General features: G+C 45.3%; 1 protein-coding gene across 4 annotated transcripts in view; it reads left to right on the forward strand.

Moving 5' to 3' along the window:
• daam2 (dishevelled associated activator of morphogenesis 2) overlaps positions 1-19,846 on the forward strand; it is a 339,423-nt gene extending 319,577 nt beyond the window's left edge. For all 4 annotated transcript variants that reach the window (XM_072551064.1, XM_072551092.1, XM_072551081.1 and 1 more), the window contains one exon: positions 9,283-19,846. In XM_072551064.1, coding sequence (XP_072407165.1) covers positions 9,283-9,498 — 216 coding nt within the window. In that variant the 3' untranslated portion in view covers positions 9,499-19,846. The remainder of the gene's footprint in view (positions 1-9,282) is intronic.
• Positions 19,847-20,700: the final 854 nt, after the last annotated feature.

Genomic DNA, 20,700 nt, shown 5'->3' on the forward strand with positions numbered 1-20,700 from the left:
GTCATGGGGACAGTGCTGAGCTGGAAGTTTAGAACTAGGGTGAGGTGGGGGAAGGGGAAATGAGGAAACTGTTGAAGTCCACATTGATGCCCTGGGGTTGAAGTGTTCCGAGGCGGAAGATGAGGCGTTCTTCCTCCAGGCGTCTGGTGGTGAGGGAGCGGCGGTGAAGGAGGCCCAGGACCTTCATGTCCTCGGCAGAGTGGGAGGGGGAGTTGAAATGTTGGGCCATAGGGCGGTGTGGTTGGTTGGTGCGGTTGTCCCGGAGATGTTCCCTAAAGCGCTCTGCTAGGAGGCGTCCAGTCTCCCCAATGTAGAGGAGACCACATCGGGAGCAACGGATACAATAAATGATATTAGTGGATGTGCAAGTAAAACTTTGATGGATGTGGAAGGATGGAGGTGAGGGAGGAGGTGTGGGTGCAGGTTTTACAGTTCCTGCGGTGGCAGGGGAAAGTGCCAGGATTGTGGGTTGTTTGGGGGCGTGGACCTGACCAGGTAGTCGCGGAGGGAACGGTCTTTGCGGAGGCGGAAAGGGGTGGGGAGGGAAATATATCCCTGGTAGTGGGGTCTGTTTGGAGGTGGCGGAAATGTCGGTGGATGATTTGGTTTATGCGAAGGTTAGTAGGGTGGAAGGTGAGCACCGGGGCGTTCTGTCCTTGTTACGGTTGGAGGGGTGGGGTCTGAGAGCGGAGGTGCGGGATGTGGACGAGATACGTTGGAGGGCATCTTTAACCACGTGGGAAGGGAAATTGCGGTCTCTAAAAAAGGAGGCCATCTGGTGTGTTCTGTGGTGGAACTGGTCCTCCTGGGAACAGATCCGGCGGAGGCGGAGGAATTGGGAATACGGGATGGCATTTTTGCAAGAGGAAACGTCGATTTCGAAGCTACTTGGATGCTGTCTGAACTGCTGTGCTCTTCCAGCACCACTAATCCAGAATATGTTGAAGGTGTTGGCCCCCTGTGTTCACCTTCAACATATTGTCTAGCTATCACCATTGTTAACAGCTAACCCGAGAATGCAACTTCTTTAAAAAAAGCTTTTGTGATTTACACATGAAAGAAGTGAAACTATCACGTTATTCTAACAGATGAAAGGCTCAACAGACAATCAATTTTTCAATGTATAATTGCAGTTACATCACACTGTAAGTTTTTGCTATAATTTCTTTGTGTTAGAATTGTGTCCTCCACTATCACCTGATGAAGGAGCGTCGCTCCAAAAACTGGAGTGCTCCCAATTAAACCTGTTGGACCTGGTGTTGTGTGATTTTTAACTTTGTACACCCCAGTCCAACACCGGCATCTACAAATCTTAAAAAATACTGCAATTCTCACACAAGCCTTGCTTCATTTGCGCACACCACTTTAAATCTGTGCCCTCTCATTTTTTTATGAGCGTAAATCTCTAATCAAATCCCCCGTCATCCATCATCCCTCCAAGGAGAAGAGTCCCAACTCCTTTGATCAATTCCCATTACTGAAGTTTCACATACCGGAGTTTCACATTTCTGCAAAACCGTTTCTGCACTCTCGCCAATACACTCACATCCTCCCTGTAACATAGCATGACTGTACACAATCTTCCAACAGAGGCCTAACAAGTGCGGCATGGTAGCACAGTGGTTAGCACTGCTGCCTCACAGCACCAGGGTCCCAGGTTCGATTCCAACCTCAGTGACAGACTGTCTGTGTGGAGTTTGCACATTCTCCCTGTGTCTGTGTGGGTTTCCTCCTGCAATCCAAAGATGTGTAGGTCAGGTGGATTGGCCATGCTAACTTGCCCGTAGTGTTAGGTGTAGTGTAATGATAGTGTTAGTCAGAGAGAAATGGGTCTGGGCGCTTTCTCTTTGGGGGGCTGTTGGGCCGAAGGGCCTGTTTCCACACTGTAGGGAATCGGATCTAATCAAAGATCAGCAAGGCGGCATTTGTGTGCAGCCACAAAAAATGGGAGAGATACTAAACGACTATCTTGCATCAGTATTTACTGAGGAAAAGGACATGGATGATATAGAATGCAGGGAAAAAGATGGTGACATCTTGAAAAATATCCATATTACAGTGGAGGAAGTGCTGGATGTCTTGAAACGCATAAAAGTAGATAAATTCCCAGGACCTGATCAGGTGCATCCTAGAACTCTGTGGGAAACTAGAGAAGTGATTGCTGGGCCTCTTGCTGAGATATTTATATCATCGATAGTCACGCATGAGGTGTGGGAAGACTGGAGGTGGGCAAATGTGGTGCCACTGTTTAAGAAAGACGGTAAGGACAAGCCAGGGAACTATAGACCAGTGAACCTGATGTCGGTGGTGGGTAAGTTGTTGGAGGGAATCCTGAGGGACAGGATGTACATGTATTTGGAAAGGCAAGGACTGATTAGGGATAGTCAACACGGCTTTGTGCATGGGAAATCATGTCTCACAAATTTGATTGAGTTTTTTGAAGAAGTAACAAAGAGGATTGATGAGGGCAGAGCGGTAGCTGTGGTCTATATGGACTTCAGTAAGGCGTTTGACAAGGTTCCCCATGGGAGATTGCTAAGCAAGGTTAGATCTCACGGAATACAGGGAGAGCTAGCCATTTGGATACAGAACTGGCTCAAAGGTAGAAGACAGAGGAAGGTGGTGGAGGGTTGTATTTCAGACTGGAGGCCACAAGGATCGGTGCTGGGTCCTCTACTTTTTGTCATTTACATGAATGATTTGGATGCGAGCATAAGAAGTATAGTTAGTAAGTTTGCAGATGACACCAAAATTGGAGGTGTAGTGGACAGTGAAGAGGGTTACCTCAAATTACAACAGGATCTTGATCAGATGGGTCAATGGGCTGAGAAGTGGCAGATGGAGTTTAATTCAGATAAATGCGAGGTGCTGCATTTTGGGAAAGCAAATCTTAGCAGGACTTTTACGCTTAATGATAAAGTCCTGGGGAGTGTTGCTGAACAAAGAGACCTTGGAGTGCAGGTTCATAGCTCCTTGAAAGTGGAGTCGCAGGTAGATAGAATAGCGAAGAAGGCGTTTGGTATGCTTTCCTTTATTGGTCAGAGTATTGAGTACAGGAGTAGGGAGGTCATGTTGCGGCTGTACAGGACATTGGTTAGGCCACTGTTGGAATATTGTGAGCAAGTCTGGTCTCTTTCCTATCAGAAAGCTGTTGTGAAATTTGAGAGGGTTCAGAAAGCATTCAGAAGGATGTTGCCAAGGTTGGAGGGTTTGAGCTACAGAGAGAGGCTGAACAGGCTGGGGCTGTTTTCCCTGAAGCATTAGAGGCTGAGGGGGTGACCTCATAGAGGTTTATAAAATCATGAGGGGCATGGATAGGATAAATAGACAAAGTCTTTTCCCTGGGGTGGGGGAGTCCAGAACTAGAGGGCATAGGGTTAGGGTGAGAGGGGAAAGATATAAAAGAGACCTAAGGAGCAACTTTTCCACACAGAGGGTGGTACATGTATGGAATGAGCTGCCAGAGGAAGTGGTGGAGGCTGGTACAATTGCAACATTTAAAAGGCATTTGGATGGGTATATGAATAGGAAGGGTTTGGAGGGATATGGGCTGGGTGCTGGCAGGTGGGACTAGATTGGGTTGGGATATCTGGTCGGCATGGACGGGTTGGACTGAAGGGTCTGTTTCCATGTTTTACATCTCTATGACTCTATAATATCACCTCCTATTAATGTGCTGGTTAATAAAATCGATGAAATGTTCACAAAATCATGAGTTAAATTAAAGTTCTGAGGGTTAAGTTTTCTCTTTTCTGGAGAGTCCAGAGGGCTGGCAAAGTAACTAGCCTCCCCTGCAGTCTCATGCACGGCAGTGTTAAGATTGTCAACACAGAGTGTTGGGGAAACAAAACTGAAGCAAATACAGTCAGGCAGAATGAAGTACCAGTAAACGTTTGTGGGGTTTGGCACTGTTCGGGGGAACCTGCACAATGACCCTGACGCTTCACCCCTCCTCTTCCCCAAACACCCCCTCAACTACCCTTCTGAATACCCCACCAGCCCACTCCTTTCCCTGTGAGCTTGTTTGTTATTTGGAAGGTGGGGTGGGGGGGGGGGGGAGGGCACTACAAGAATGCAGCAGGGGTAGTCAGAGTGTAGTCGCTATCTCAATCCCCCAGGATTTCTGTGAAGCACTCACTCCCCAGGTCTCCACATACCATGGAAAGCATGGGAACTGTGTGCTCTCTTAATACCAGACATTCTCTCAGGTCTCCTCTCACATCCAGGAATTGCTGGGAACCGAGAATGAGATTTTTTTTTGCTGCTTTGGTGTTTTTATTTTGCCCTAGCCGCCAATAAACAGATTTTGACTTTCATTCAGGCACTTCTGAAAGGTTTATTTTCTCCTCTCTTTCCATTAATTGTTCGAACATTCCCTGACTTCAGTTCAAAACACGGAGGGCTGCCTTTGATCCTGAATTTCACAGGGCAGCTTTTATTTTCATCTCTCTCCTGACCTTTAACCTGCTGCTGACCCCGTGTCACCTCTGGGCAGCCACAAGAAGAATGTTCCCAAAAACCAGTGAAAAATAAGTCTGCGTCTGGCTTTAGTGTTGTGGGATTTGGCTGGCAATTTTTAGGAAAAAGAACGGCAGACTCTGAAAGTAGTCTAGGGGCAAAAAAAAAGGATGCTATCTTTTAGAAAATTTTTTTTATCTGGAGAAGTAGGTTTAGAGAGAGTCAACAATGCGGATGTTGGTTGCATTTTTATTTTTTTTAATACAATTAACAAGAAGCACATGGAGAAGAGTTGAGGCTATAGGGAGGAGAACTCGATTGAAGTGAACGAGAAGTGGATGGTACGGTTTTTACGGGATAACTATATTGGCAAGTTAAACTGATATCAACGGGGACCTATGAGCTCACCAAAAAATCGTTCCTATTCCCTTCATTTCCTTCACTCCCAACCTCTGTGGCGCAATTGGTCAGCGCGTTCGGCTGTTAACCAAGAGGTTGGTAGTACAAGACCACCCCGGAGTGGATCTACTAGGGTGGCACAGTAGCTCAGTGGTTAGCACTGCTGCCTCACAGCGCCAGGGTCCCAGGTTCAATTCCAGCCTCGGGTGACTGTGTGGAGTTTGCACATTTTCCCCGTGTCTGTGTGGGTTTCCTCACACAATCCAAAGATGTGCAGGTCAGGTGAGTTGGCCGTGCTAAATTGCCCATAGTGTTAAGTGCATTAGTCAGGGATAAATGCAGGGTAGGGGAATGGGTCTGGGTGGGTTACTTTTTGGAGGTTGGTGTGGACTTGTAGAGCCAATGGCCTGTTTCTATCCCGTAGGGAATCTAATCTAAGCATGTGCAAACACACCAAGGCAACTTCCTCATATTCCTTTCTGATATTTGAGCATCACTGGCTGAGCCAGCATTTCTTTCCCGTTCCTAGTTGCCCTGGAGATGCTGGTGGTGTGCTGCCATTTGAACCGTTGCGGTTCATGGGCTGTTGGTAGACTCACAATGCTATCAGGAAAGGAGTTCCAAGATGTTGACCCATCTGGGTGGATTGATGGCACAGTGTCTCAGTGGTAGCACTGCTGCCTTACAGTGCCAGCAACCCGGGTTCGATCCCACCCTTGGGTGACTGTGTGTGCAGTTTGCACATTCTCCCCATGTCTGAGTATGTTTCCTCCCACAGTCCAAAGATGTGCAGGTTAGGTGGATTGGCTATGCTAAATTGTCCAGAGGTGTGCAGGCTAGGTGGGCTAGCCATGGGAAATGCAGGGTTAAAGGGATAGGGTAGGAGGTTGGGCCTGGGGTGGCATGCTCTTCGGAGAGTCAGTGAAGACCTGATGGACTGAATAGCCTCCTTTTGCACTGTTGGGATTCTATGACTGTGGTCTGGAGGGGATCTTGCAAGTGGTGGAGTCTCCATGTTTCACTGGCCTTGTCCATCAGGTTGGGTTTGGAAAGTTCTGTCAGATAATTCTAGGTGAGTTGCTGCAGATGATACGCACAGCTGCCCCTGTACCTTGCAGGTGGGGCATGGTGGGTGCTGAAGGTGGCTGATGAGATGTAAACAAGATGTTTAGAAGCATTAAGTTAAAAATCACATAACACCAGGTTATAGTCCAACAGGTTTAATAGGAAGCACACTAGCTTTCAGAGCGACGCTCCTTTATCAGGTGATAGTGGAGGGCTCGATCGTAACACAGAATTTATAGCAAAAATTTACAGTGTGATGTAACTGAAATTATACATTGAAACATTGATCGTCTATTAAGCTGATGAAGGAGCATCGCTCCGAAAGCTAGTGTGCTTCCAATTAAACCTGTTGGACTATAACCTGGTGTTGTGTGATTTTTAACTTTGTGCACCCCAGTCCAACACCGGCATCTCTAAATTGTAGAAGCATTAAGAGTGCATCCAGTAGGGGGAGCTCTGATGAACTGGCTTGCAGGGTATTGGAGAAGTGGTGTCCGTGACGTCCCCTTGTGAATTCTGTGCCCATTTGGGAGCACTGGACTCGAAACGTTAGCTTGCTCTCGCTCCATGGATGCTGCCCAACCCACTGTGAACTCCAGCAATTCTTTTCTTTTCCAGTACGGATTCCAACGTCTGTAGTAATTTGCTTCTAAACTGTGGATTGGGAAAACTGGAGGGTGGCAGGAATGTAAAGAGTTACATTTAGACAAAAGTTAACACAAGAATTGAACACTGCCGCCAATGTAGAGTAACAAACTGCTAATTCATTTAACAGAACTGCTCCCAGGATGCTAATTTTAAATATGGCTCCTGTATGAAGGTCATGTAAGGCAAAAGACTCAAACCATTACGTTACGGAATTCTGGCAGCCTTAACATACTCAGTATATTCCCCTTTTCCCAGCCTGTACTACACACTTTCCTCTCTTGGCCTGTATTGCTTCTGTCCTGGAAATGAGGACAACTCTTTGGCTCACATGGCTGTATATCTGATGCCAAGAGGCAGTACAGGTTTTCAAATATCATCAGCCGATTCAGTATTGCAACATTATCCAATCCTGGGTGAAAGTAAGGACTGCAGATGCTGGAGAATAGAATCGAGAGTATGGTGCTGGAAAAGCACAGCAGGTCAGGCAGCATCCAAGGAGCAGGAGAATCGACGTTTCGGGCAAAAGCCCTTCATCAGGAATGACTCCTGCTCCTCAGATGCTCCCTGACCTGCTGTGCTTTTCCAGCACCACGCTCTCGATGCATTATCCAATCCTGTCCATCCCAAAACAAAAAACTGTACACACCCTCACCATCCAGAAGTGTGAATCAGGAATGGGCAATGAAACTTCCGAACTTCCTGGCCTATTTGACGTGGGATAAACCGTAATTTACCAAAAGCCACTATGGCAGTAAGAAAAAGGAAAAAGCAAGGTTTGATTGGAAGTTAACAGGTTGGTTGTTATTGAAAAAACTAGTAGACATTACTGACCAGGCGCAGATCTTCATTTATGCATAAGGCAAGTATAAATGGATTCCTCCAAACATCTGTCCTTGTCATTAATGGGAAATCTGTATTCATGTTCCATTAGCTTCCAGTATCCATTGTTCTGTACAGAAACCATCTGAACCCCTCGATCAGATTCCAGTCTGTAATCACTCCCATGTATCTATTATTCTATGTTTAAATCATCCTGAACCCCTTGAATAGATTCCAGTCTATAATCTCTCACAGACATCTATTATTCTATATATAGTCCATCTGAACCCCTCGATTAGACTTCAATCTGTAATCACTCCCAGGGATCCATTATTCTATATATAAACCATCTGAACCCCTCGATTAGATTCCAGTCTGTAATCACTCCCAGGTATCCATTATTCTATATATAAACCATCTGAACCCCACGAATAGATTCCAGTCTGTAATCACTCTTAGGGATCCATTATTCCATATGTGGACCATCTGAACCTCTTGATTACTTTGCAGACTGTAATACCGCCAGATAGTTTTGGAATATTGTGTGCAATTCTGGTCTCCCTCCTATAGTAAGCATGTTGTGAAACTTGAAAGGGTTCAGAAAAGATTTACAAGGATGTTGCCAGGGTTGGAGGGTTTGAGCTATAGGGAGAGGCTGAACAAGCTAGGACTGTTTTCCCTGGAGCACTGGAGGCTGAGTGGTGACCTTATGGAGGCTTATAAAATCATGAGGGGCATGGATAGGGTAAGTAGACAAGGCCTTTTCCCTGGGGTGGGGAAGCCCAGAACTAGAGGGCATAGGTTTAGGGTGAGAGTGGAAAAATTTCAAAGGGACCTAAGGGGAAACTTTTTCACGCAGAGGATGGTACTTGTATGGAATGAGCTGCCAGAGGAAGTGATGGAGGCTGATACAATTACACCATTTAACAGGCATCTGGATGGGTATATGAATAGGGAGGGTTTAGAGGGGTATGGGCCAAATGCTGGCAAATGGGACTAGATTAATTCAGGATATCTGGTTAGCATGGACGAGTTGGACTGAAAGATCTGTTTCCATGCTGTACAGTCTTTGACTCAATGTATTCTTGTATATACAGACCAGCTGAACCCTTGACTAGGTTCCAATCTGTAATCACATCTCGCTATCCATTATCCTTTTTGTAAACCATCTGAATCCCACAATTAGATTCAAATCAGAAGTCACTGCAATGTATTAATTATTCTATATATAAACCATCTGCATCGCTCCATTAGATTCCAGTCTGTAACCTCTCCCACATATCTATTATTCTATATATAGTCCATTTGAATCCCTTGATTTGATTCCCATCTATAATCTTTCCAAGGAATCCTTTATTCTACATATAAACCATCCTGAACCCCTCATATCGATTCCAGTCCGTCATCACTCCCAAGGATCCATTATTCTATATATAAACCATCCTGAACCCCTCGATTAGATTCCAGTCTATAAACACTCCCAGGGATCCATTATTCTATATATAAACCATCTGAATCCCTGAATTAGATTCCAGTCTGTCATTATAGATTAGATTAGATTAGATTAGATTAGATTATTTACAGTGTGGAAACAGGCCCTTCGGCCCAACAAGTCCACACCGCCCCGCCGAAGCGTAACCCACCCATACCCCTACATCTACATTTACCCCTTACCTAACACTATGGGCAATTTAGCATGGCCAATTCACCTGGCCTGCACATCTTTGGACTGTGGGAGGAAACCGGACATATAGACCATCTGAACCCCTCGATTGGGTTCCAGTCACCTTGCCCTTCTTTGTGTGATACTCTTTGCCTGTGTTTGTGATTTGCCAAAATCCTCAGCGGCAGTGTAACCTGGTGTTGCTGTGTTTTTGCCCCCTGCCCCTGCAGTTGAAGGAGCAGCGGGAGAAGGAGCGTCGATTGAAGAAGGCCCGTGCCGGCAGTGTCTCGGAGGAGGTCGGCGAGTTTGATGATCTGGTCTCGGCTCTGCGGTCTGGCGAGGTCTTCGACAAGGACCTGTCAAAACTGAAGCGGAACCGCAAGCGGGTGGTCAACCAGCTGGCAGACAGCAGCCGGGAGCGGGCAGTGACTAAGCTCAATTACTGAAGGGACTGGCTGCAACCCATCGAGTGCACCTTGGGGGGATCTAAACGCTGGATGTTAGGCGTGAGTGTGCACGGTTATCGGAAATGGCGTGGAGGATCCCATTACACCTCCCTCCACCCACCTCCCCACTTCCCTCAAGCTGCAACTCCTCAGTGGCCCCGAGACGGAGGGAAGATAAAAGTGGAACACAGGACCTTTTAGTTTTTTTTGCTCTCTCCCCACCCAGAAACAGGACAGGACCCCTGAATCTCTCTCTCTCTCTCTCTCTCTCTTTCTCTCTCTCTCTCTCTTTCTCTCTCTTGCTCTGACTCCACCTCTTCACTGTAAGAGAGTGAGGGCGAAAACGGGGCCCAGTTTCCCAAGTGCCTGTGCATGTTGTGCGTCTGTCACCAGCCACTGGGGCCTACCCTTCCGAAAGCTGGACACTCCTGACACTGGCAGCATTCAAAGGACACGGAAGCAAGAACGTTTTGTGGGTTCGCAGACCTCTGGGACTCAGAAGGAAAGCCACGATGCTTTGCCATTACTGTCACCCTGACTTCTTTCCAGTTTTACATTGGTCCCCACTCTCCTGTCCAAAGGCATCAAGTTATCGATTCTCTCCAGTCATGCAAACGTTGGTGGGAGCTCACTAACAAATGTCCTTGCCTGGAGTGCCAATCCATATCTCCTGCTCTCGTCTTTTCCCAGAGCTTCCAGTTTAACCAACTTGATGGCAACCCAACTGCGCATTGGAAAATCGTTGGACTGTGAGCATAGAGGAGTAACGTAACTGTCCTGAGCATTTGATTCCCACCACTTTGGACATCAGTAAAAACATATTATGACAACAACAAAAAATAAGGACAGTATTAAATGCAGTCAGTGACTCTGCACTGATGGTCACCTGAGCACATATACATGGTAACAGAAACTAGATAGCCACAGCAAAAATATCTGGGCCTATATTGTGCAATAATTTTCTTTAAGCTTTTATAGATATATGTATAATGTTTAAAGTTTTACTTTGAAAAAAGAAAGTTAGTCCTTTCGAAGAGTAGACTCGTCACATCCAATGTGACTAAAATGAGCATGGTAAATTCATTCAGGCCTTTTTCTCACCAGCACCTCTTGAGCAATCGCTCCTCTCTCCACGTCAACAGTCCCCTGAACGTCCAAATAAACCCAATTTCTCCAGACATGTTTAATGCAGGGGAAGAAAGCAATCTTCAGAACTGAATTGAATACCAGCAAGATAAAGCTTTCTTATTCCAAAAGAAAGGTTCAACAGGACCCCCAGTAGGCCCTGAAACTCAGGCCTGAAGTGGGCCACTAATTCCTGCTTCTTTCAACTCTCAAGGAGGAAGGAAGAGTAACAACGCAGCACATAAAGGAAATGACAGACTTTCTTCCTTGTTTTGAGATCTCCAGCATACCCTTCATTGGGCAGCAGGGCAAGAGTTACAACTTTTCTCCAGTATCTAGCACGTGAACTTTGCCAACTTTAATCCATTCCCCTTTCCCCCAGATGGGGATACAAGAGCTATTGTCTACACTATGTTAATGCAGCAAGCCAATGGCCTGTTTAGTAAATGTAGCACTATATTATAGACGTATATTGTTTTTAAGGTTGTAATGAGTTGTGTGCACAGATAAAGTGGAATGATTTCAGCTTCAGAACAATGAAGGAATAGAAATTTGCAGCAATGTGGATTTGCATTGTTTCATCCACTTTGAAAGGGTTTTGTGAAAGTAGAAAGAGGGTCCGAGCTCGTACAAGGTAGATCTGTAGATGCTCCTCAATCACTAGAAATGTTCGTAGGGGAGATTTTCTCTTCCATCCATCAATGAAGGCTGAAAAGCTGGCATGTTGACTTAACAAATGAATGCTTAAGGAAGTATTTAAGTCTGATTTAGCCAAATGCAAACATTTTTTTCTTAGAATTGCTTTTGGGCTACACTACTTAGCAAGACTCGAAAACATCCCAGACCAATACTCTAACTCTGCCATGGCCTGCAGTGTATGAATCATCCTTCTGTATCATCCTGAGGCCAATGATATGTGAGACAGCAAGCATACTGCATTGAGGTCCATAGTGAATGGGGCTTTGGTGCCATTCACTCTAGGCTGAGGTCTTTGGGGTGGAGTCACCGCGCATGAGGCCTTTGACCTCTTAGCTGCAAAATTAACCTGACAGCCCCATGTTGATGTGTCTTATGTGCCAATCAAAGGTGGGTACAACGTTGATGCTCTGCCTTAGCCTCAGTAATTCAGGAATCATGATAGTCCACAATCTCCAGGGCAGTGTTGAAGGAGCTATTCCTTGGAAAACTGTGGCCTTCTATCCCCTAGCCTCTGGCCAGTGCCTGAACAGCCAGCTAGGCAGTAAGAAGTTCACCGTAGTTCCAATCAATTCAAGTTGAATTCCACCACAGCTAGTGCATTGGGCAGGTTTACCACTGTACCCAGACTTACCTGAAAGGCTTGAATCCCTGGTTTGTGCTGAACTAGTTAGACACAGTGATCAGGCAACCACACTGAATCTGAACACTGTCTTGGCAAGGGTGTGCAAAGCAAGGCCTGGTTTCCACCTCCAAATTAGTGTCCCGGCTAAGAGTGTGTACAATGTCAGTGCTGACTGAGGATGAGACAGTGCTGGCTTTCACAATTGATTGGAATGTCAGTGCCACACATGAAGAATATCATTTTGCCTGAGGTACTCAAAGTTTAGCAATACTGGTGGAACTAATCAGCAGCACAGTTTACTTACTTGAGAAAGAGGGGTTCAGAAAACTGCAAGGGGGAGACATAAGAAAAGGTTTCCCAAGGCCTATACTGCCCATGTTAACTTTGTGAGGTGTGTTCCTTACAGAGAAGAAACGTGGCATAATACAGCACTGATGGAGACCCACCATGCCTGTTAGTCCCATTCCCCTGCTTCCTTCAGTGCTGAACATTGTCCTTTGGAAGTATTTATCCAAATTCCCTTTATGAAAGTTACTGTCAAACCTGCTTCCACCATATTTCAGGCAGTGCAATATATAGCAACATATCACCAAATACAGCAAGATCTGGACAATATCCAGGCTAGTGCTGAAGAGTAGCATGTAACATTCGTGAATCACAAGTGCCAGGCAATGACCATTCCTAATAAGAGACAATGTAATGTTATGAACCAGACCAACCCCCTCAAAATATATTAAGAAGATATCAGAGACTAACTTTTTCTTATTTTAAAGATAAGTGTAACACGTTGCATTCCAGATGTAAGTTGATTGGTCAAACTAGACCCTTTAAGCAAAACACACTTTAAATTTACATGACAGTTAAAATACAGACAAAATAAAATGAAAAAGAATTGGCTTAACTGTAACTCTATCAAAATGCTTATCAAAATAGTATATATTAACTACTTCTAATTAACTGTTCCAATATAGTAACATCCCATAAACGCACCCTTGGCAAAGGCATATTTAGTAAAATAGATTGTCTCACATGCAGTTCTAGCAGTAGGAAGAGAACCCAAGCTTTTAGTTGTAACAGAGAGGGGAATAATATTTAGCTTCAAGACCCCAGTAACTACTGAAAGCTAAAACTAAAAATCCCGGTTCCATGGGAGCTTGACCCCACCCACTCAGGCTGCTTCTATTGTTCCAGTTTTTTTTTAAAAACCCAAGCTGTTTACTTTATTGGCTTTAAGCAGACAGCTTACACCTCTATCTCAACCTTTCTTCATAAAAAATATTATTACACCTCCCATTTAAAAGAAAACCCATCAATATTCAAAGATGAATTCATTTTTAAAAACCTTTAGTCTTATGCCATTAGTACACCACTATGCATATACATTACATTGACTCTCAGCATGCAAACATTCACTACTATAGTCCATTTCAGGCTGTTTCCCTGCCACTTAAAGCCTCATCCTCCATCAAAGTTGCAACAATGCGTCGGCAATTACATTCTCTCATCCTGCCAAGTGTATAATTTTCAAATTGAATGGCTGTAGTAATAACCTCCATCTGAACACTCTGGAATTTTTATCCTGCAATTTTTCCAAAGGTTTTATGAATAATTGTCTCAAACTCATTTCTGGCATTATAAATGTTGAAATGCTGCAATTGAGGTCTTCTTCTCAATTGTGGAACACTTCTGTTGATGATTAGTTTCCTGGAGAAAGATCTGATAGGTCTTTCTATCTACTTGTCATCTTCTTGCAAGAGCACAGCACCAACACCCACATCACTCACATCGATAGCCACTTTGAATGGCTTTGCATGATTAGTTGTGGTCAACTCTGGGGCAGTGGTTAACTCAGCTTTCAGGCTGTCAAATGCCTTCTGACATGCCTCTGTCCACTGACATCTTCTGCAATTCTCCAGTAAGTCAGTCAGTGGGGCAACCACACTGCTAAAATTTGGAACAAACTTCCGATAAAATCACTCAATCCCTGGAATTGTAGTACAGCGTGGGAAACTCCCCAGTAATCTTTGTTTTAACATCCCCGGGGCCATCTGTCCAAATCCGATAACGTGGCCCAGGAACATGACTTGGGCTTTTATGAACTGACTCTTGGCCAAGTTTATCGCCAAGCCCACCACCCGAAGTTAATTGAACAATTCCAATAGATTCCCCAAATGTTCATTCCCCGTGTGACGAAAACAATTGGGTAACCTCAAAATGACATTATTGATTAGATTTGAAATGTGGTTGGTGCGTTTTTCATACCAAACAGCATGGCTTGAAACTGGTGCAGTCCATTTGGCGTCACTAAAGCCACAATTTTCTTTGCTCTTTTGGATAAAAGTACCTCCCCAGAGCCCATTTGCAAGGCACAAGTCAGGGGTTGTGATGGAATACTCCCCACTTGCCTGAATGAGTGCAGCTCCAATTAACACTCAAGAAGCTTAACAATATCCAGGAGAAAGCAGCTCATCTGATTGGCACCAGATCCTCAAACATCTCTCCAACATCCTTTCAAGGACCAGCAGTGTGTACTATCTGCAAGATGCACTGCAGGAATTCAACCAAAGATCCTGAGATAGCATCTTTCAAACTCACAACCACTTCCATCTACAAGGACAAGGGCAGCAGATACATGGGAACACCACCAATTGCAAGTTCCATTACAAGCCATTCACCACCCAGATTTGGAAACATACAATTATTCCTTCACTATCACTGAATCAATATCATTGAATCCTCCCCCTAAGGCCAATGTCGGTCTACCTGCACCACACTGACTTCAGCGGTTCAAGGAGTCAGCTCACCACCATTTTCTCAAGGGCACCCTGGCCCAGGCAATAAACCAGAACCAGCCCAGGATCTGAATGAATAAATAATTTTAAAAACTCCTATAGCACTTTAACCAATTGTTTCATATCTGTCTTTTGAAGCAGGTTCCTCCCTCAAAAGCACCTGACTATTTGGAACCTTTGTTGAGTTTCCACTTCTTTGCTTTCAGGAGAAATAGTCACAGAGTCTCCAGTCCCTTTGTGGAGTTGGTAAACCTCCTCTGTCTCTTCCCCCTCCTCACCAAGACACTGGCCTCTGCTTGTAAATCCAAGCCTGCCGTAAGGAGCAGAAACTCTTAAATAAAACCGCAGGAATCTAAACCAAAACAGAAAGAGCTGGGAGAAACTCAGCAGGTCTGGCGGTACCTGTGGAGAGAAACTGACTGTTCTGGAGAAGGGCTGCTGGACTTGAGAGGTTAACTCTGCTTACTCTCTCCACAAATGCTGCCAGAGCCACTGAGTTTCTCCAGCAGTTTCTGTCTTTTTGAGCAGAAACCCTGATCCTGGCATCTCACAATGCTGGACGGCTGTGAACGCCGTAGGGTCAGACCTGGACGTGGTTAACTCAGCGTCACTTAATACGACGTGAAGTCTTTGCATTGGTGCTCCCACATGCACATGATCTGGCCTGATAGCACGTCGGTTACAGCCATGCCTGAGTGCCTCACTTGAAAAGGCTTGGCGGACTGATTGACGAGCACCCCTGGTGAAACAGGAGGGGACTGGAAGGTCAGGAACTCCCACACATGATCAAGCAGGCTACACTCTGCCAGCTGTAACAAGCAATGAGCCAGACCCACAATTATGGTTTTTAATTCCCCGTAACTACTTCACAAAGACAACCTCGAAATCAAACATCTTTGGAACAAAAAAGGAACGGGAGGGGAAACATTAGGTGCTCACTATTGCTGTGAATCGGACGAAAGTGTTTTCTCTTTAGCCCACTCTCCGAATTGCTGCAGGAACATTGAGCAGTGAAAGGTGCCAAGAAGATTATTTTGACAGATGTGGTAATCTCTGAATCCTGGATGTATTTTCAAAGCTGCAAAGGACATTGAATGCTGTCAGAAATTAAGCCCCGGGGAGGCAGCGAGCACAATGGATGGAGATAGATTGCCACGAAATGGTCTCTGTTGGATGTGGCTGATTTGTTGGCTGCTATCCTCTCGCCTCCCTCTCCTGTCTTTCAGCCGAGAAAATGCCTCGTTAGACAGCAGGTCCTGCTCCCAGTTTGCGTTTGCATGTCGCCAGTTTTGCAGCAAAACATTCCCCGGGCAAAGCTGATCAAATTGTATTCGGACCCATGAGGAGAGAAATCCAAAGGAGTTTTTTTAAAAAAAATATTATCCATTTCGTGGGATGTGGGTATTGCCAGCATGTCTTTCCCCAGAGGAGATGGTAGTGATGCAGACGTGATCTCCAGGTCATCATTCAATTACTGCCCAACCCTTGCATCTCCGTTCCTTCCCTCCAACAGTCCCACTTACCACACTGGCCTTACTTTCCCTAACCACAAATTGAGTTCAGTCACCAGTTTTGCTGAATCAATCTGTTAACCAACACCTTTGGAGCAGGTGAGACTTGAACCCAGACCTCCTAGTTCAAAGGTAGGGACGCTACCCCCAAAGCTTCAAGTCAAAACACATAATCTTATACCAAGCGTGAACCATAATCTAGTGGTTATGTTTAAGGTTAACTAATATCAATGTTGCCTGGCGCCTGTTGAACTGATACCCATTGGTTGGCATCTCTTTTTCTCATACGTAGAATCCAAAGCCAATCTGAGATCTAACATGCCTGACCAGAGAGCAGCATGCTGGGACACTGTTCCATAAGCCACATATGATTTACAAAGGCTGCTAAGGTATGATAATCTTCCCATGCTGTGGCACAAATGACAGGGCAGGAGGCTAAGAATCCATTTAGAGTGAGCAATTGTGGAGAGGGTGAGGGAAGGTCGGAGAGAGGGGAATGTGAGGGGGGATCTGGTCTTCCTGGCATTTGCAGCACCACAGTTAGAAAATTCTCCCTCCAATGACAGAGAATAGCTGCTCTGTAATGGGCCATTCAGCCCTACAGTTCCATACTGGTGATTATTCTGTACCTGAGTATCCTCCCATTGTCCTTCAACTAAACCATGACCATCTCGTTCTGTTCTTTCTTCCTCTGCTAAGCTATCCCTTAAATGTATTTATACGACCAATGTCAGTCACTCCCTGTCTCGCATTCAATTCAAATGTTCTCTCCTGAATTCCCCGCTGGGTTTATCAATGACTCTGCCATATTTATGATGCCCAGTTTTGGATTTGCCCCAGGTGGAAACATCTGCTGTCCATTCACCCCCTTCAAAGACCTTGTTGAGTTTAACCCTCAGTGTTGCAGAACAGTGTATACACGCTGTGAAGAAACAAAGCTGGTCAGCGAAAGTTAACGATTTAGTAAAGTTGAATTTACCTTATTCACTGCTAGATGGCACATTTGACATGATTCATTGACCTGCGCCATTTGTACCTGTGACAATGCTTTACAGGGCTATTGAACATGACTCAAACACTGAAAGCATTGGGAGTCAGTGAAGAGCTATTAAGAAAAAAGATTAACTGGTATGTTTGAAGTTAAAAATGGCGTTGGGAGAATTTGGCATAGGTACAGCTCTTGGGTACGAAGTTCCCCTGTACTGATTCTCGGGCCGTTCACCAAATTTCAATGAGAGTTAGCTGCTGGTTAGTTTTCAGGCTGCTGGGTTTATTCAGGAGCGTCGTGAGCTTCAGTTGTGGAGTAGAGATGAACCTTTTGAAGCACACTGCAGCCTTCAGACTGCGCTGCAGAGCAGGGCAATGAGCAGTGGTGGGGTGTGGAACCTGCAGATGGAAGGCGCTGCTTGTTAAATGAGCTGCCTGGCTCCTAAGAGGCCTGGCTGACTGGCTCCACATAGAAGGCAGACAATTGTGGGTGGCACGGTGGCACAGTGGTTAGCACTGCTGCCTCACAGCGCCAGAGACCCGGGTTCAATTCCCGCCTCAGGCGACTGACTGTGTGGAGTTTGCACATTCTCCCCGTGTCTGCGTGGGTTTCCTCCGGGTGCTCCCACAGTCCAAAGATGTGCAGGTCAGGTGAATTGGCCATGCTAAATTGCCCGTAGTGTTAGGTAAGGGGTAGATGTAGATGTAGGGGTATGGGTGGGTTACGCTTCGGCGGGGCGGTGTGGACTTGTTGGGCCGAAGGGCCTGTTTCCACACTGTAAGTAATCTAATCTAATCTAATCTAATCTAATTGATGTCAAGGGAAAATACCTTCACCACACGGTCTGCGGTGGTTTCAGAAAATTGCCTTCGACCACCCTAGCCAGGGAGAGGAGATTAATGCCAATCGTGCCAGCAACATCTACATACCAAGAACAAATGTAAACTCCTTGGCACACAAAGCTTTGTGCAGCAGAGAAGAAAGGCAAAAATATTTACCATGAACAGTCCTTGTCCTTCTCTCTGTGCTTCTTGTGTTTAATTAAATTGTCACAAGAAACCGTCAATGATTGGTATGGAGAATTTCTGTTCTCCTGAACTTGCTGGCCAGAGAAAATCCATTGGGGTCTCAACTTTCATAGAATCCCTACAGTGTGGAAGCAGGCCATTTAGCCCATCCACATCGACCCTCCAAAGAGCAACCCACCGCAATAACCATGTATTTCCTATCGCTAACCCACCTTATCTGCATAGCCCTGCAGGCTACAGGGCGATTTAGCACGGCCAGTCCACCTAACCTGCACATCATTGGATTGTGGGAGGAAAACAGAGCAGCCAGAGGAAACCCACACAGACACAGGGAGAATGTGCAAATTCCACACAGATGGTCACCTGAGAGTGGAATTGAACCTGGGTCCTGGGAGGCAGCAGAGCCAATCACTGAGTCACTGTGTCTCAGCTGCAGCAAGGCTGAGAATTTGAATTAATGTTTTGCAAGCCTGACTCCCTAGCTCTATGACACTGCAGAAAGTATCAAGTCACAGCTCATGATGAAAATCGATGCTCACAAGAAGGTGGGGGACATGAGTCAGCACATAAGCCATTCCTCATTTTGCAGCCAATGCTCACCACATTGTTTTAATTCTACCTCCCTCTTCCCTCAGCCTTACTGGGTCTTCCCCGGCTTCAGCCAACCCTCGCACAAATCTGCAAGCTTTAACAACTCATGACATTAACTGACCCATGTTACTTGTTAAGTCATTTCAGGCTTGAAATGGGTCCTGAAGCTGGGGTTTCTCTTTCTCTGCTTGTAATGCTTTCTGAACGATATGGCTATTCCAACTAACACATTCTCCCCTTCAATTGTAAGAGACTTTGCAGAACGATAAGGAATGTTGAGCTCTCCATCTGTGTCTCTCGGGCAAGTGCCTTCCTGACAACTTCAGAAAGAGCCACCATGCACCTCCTCTGCCTCAGCCAGTATTTCTGGATAAGAATGGGCTTTCTGTTTTGCTTTAAGGAGAAAGGATTCCTTCATCTGGTTGTGGTGGTTATAGATTGCAGGAAGAAGATTCTCCCTTGACCCCCTTCCTGCCCCTTCCCTACCATGTCCACTTCCTGTCCACACCATTGTCACCCACTCCATTCCCAACCGCACACTGCCACCCCTCCACTGTCCCAACCACTCCAGTTTCTCACTTTCTGAAGCTAAACACTAGTCAAAGGCAAAGAGGGCCCAGGGCAGTGGAAGGAGGGAGTTTTGCATCTGCAAAGGTGCCTTCAATACTTCTGCTTTACTACAAACACCACCAGAAATAACCCTAGATTAACGCATATTTTTTCAAGAAAAATAAATTGTATTTAAGAATATGTCTCTTTTCTTGTTAAATATTGCCAATTGACATAAATATTTTGAGTTGTGTATGAAACACGACGGGTATCCCCAGTAATAACTATTAAACAGAATGGTAAACATATCCTTTTACTTTTATGTAAATTCAATTAGTAGAGATGTCACTGGTGTATTAAACATGCTGTACAGTACTAAAAACCTGGCCTCTGTGTAATATTTTGTGCTTTTTTAAAAAAAAATAAATATTTCCTCCTTTACTTCCAAGATGTACAAACCATTATCTCCCTGTTTGTTTTTCTTGAGCACGTTTCATTGAGTCTCACAGTGGGACATTTGGGTATTTTTGACCTGGTAATATGTAAAGACACTGCATTAACGTAATAAGCATCTTTTTGCAAAGAGTGACCAAAACATCATGGAATTACACTTTCAACATGAGGGTGAGAAATGTGAATTGGAAGCTAGGTTCTAAACTCAAAGAAAGTTGTCAGCTGGGACATGGAATTGGCAGTCAGTTGACACAGATTAGGTGCAGCCTGCAAATTCCCAAACCCAGTGATGTAAGTTAGTTACAAAGATCAGTGCAGGACAAACACATTGAGGCAGTTCTCGACTCTGAACAGAGGGCAGGGGCCTGGTCCCAGTATCAGAAATGTTTCTATCCATCCTCAGTGTTACAAGACAAAGAGGAGGTCGCTTCAAAATGACAACTGTTATATGACTGATCTGTGCAGAGATTGTCCCTGTGTGAAGACAAACGTCATTTACAGTTCTTCAAAACATCCCTGCCATCACAAAATGTCCACACTCGTGCTTACAGCACTTTCTACAGCCTTGTCTCCTTTTCCCTGAGTCCACACCCAGGCATAATCAATCAAACACAGTGTGCATAGAGTCGATAACAGATGCACACAATCAAACACATTAGAATCAAACCATTGAACACTATGGAGGCTTGCAGGGTGGAAGGGTGTCCTTTAGGTTTTGGAAGCTTGGCTCATAGAGGATCCCTCCACCCCATATTGATAATAACTACCTCTGATTGTCCCTGCACTCTAAAGGAACACTACCCCTGCCCGCCCCCACCCCACAGCAGTGCCTGCCACCCCTTGG

The sequence above is a fragment of the Chiloscyllium punctatum genome, chromosome 3, assembly GCF_047496795.1.
Source record: "Chiloscyllium punctatum isolate Juve2018m chromosome 3, sChiPun1.3, whole genome shotgun sequence".
NCBI lineage: Eukaryota > Metazoa > Chordata > Chondrichthyes > Orectolobiformes > Hemiscylliidae > Chiloscyllium > Chiloscyllium punctatum.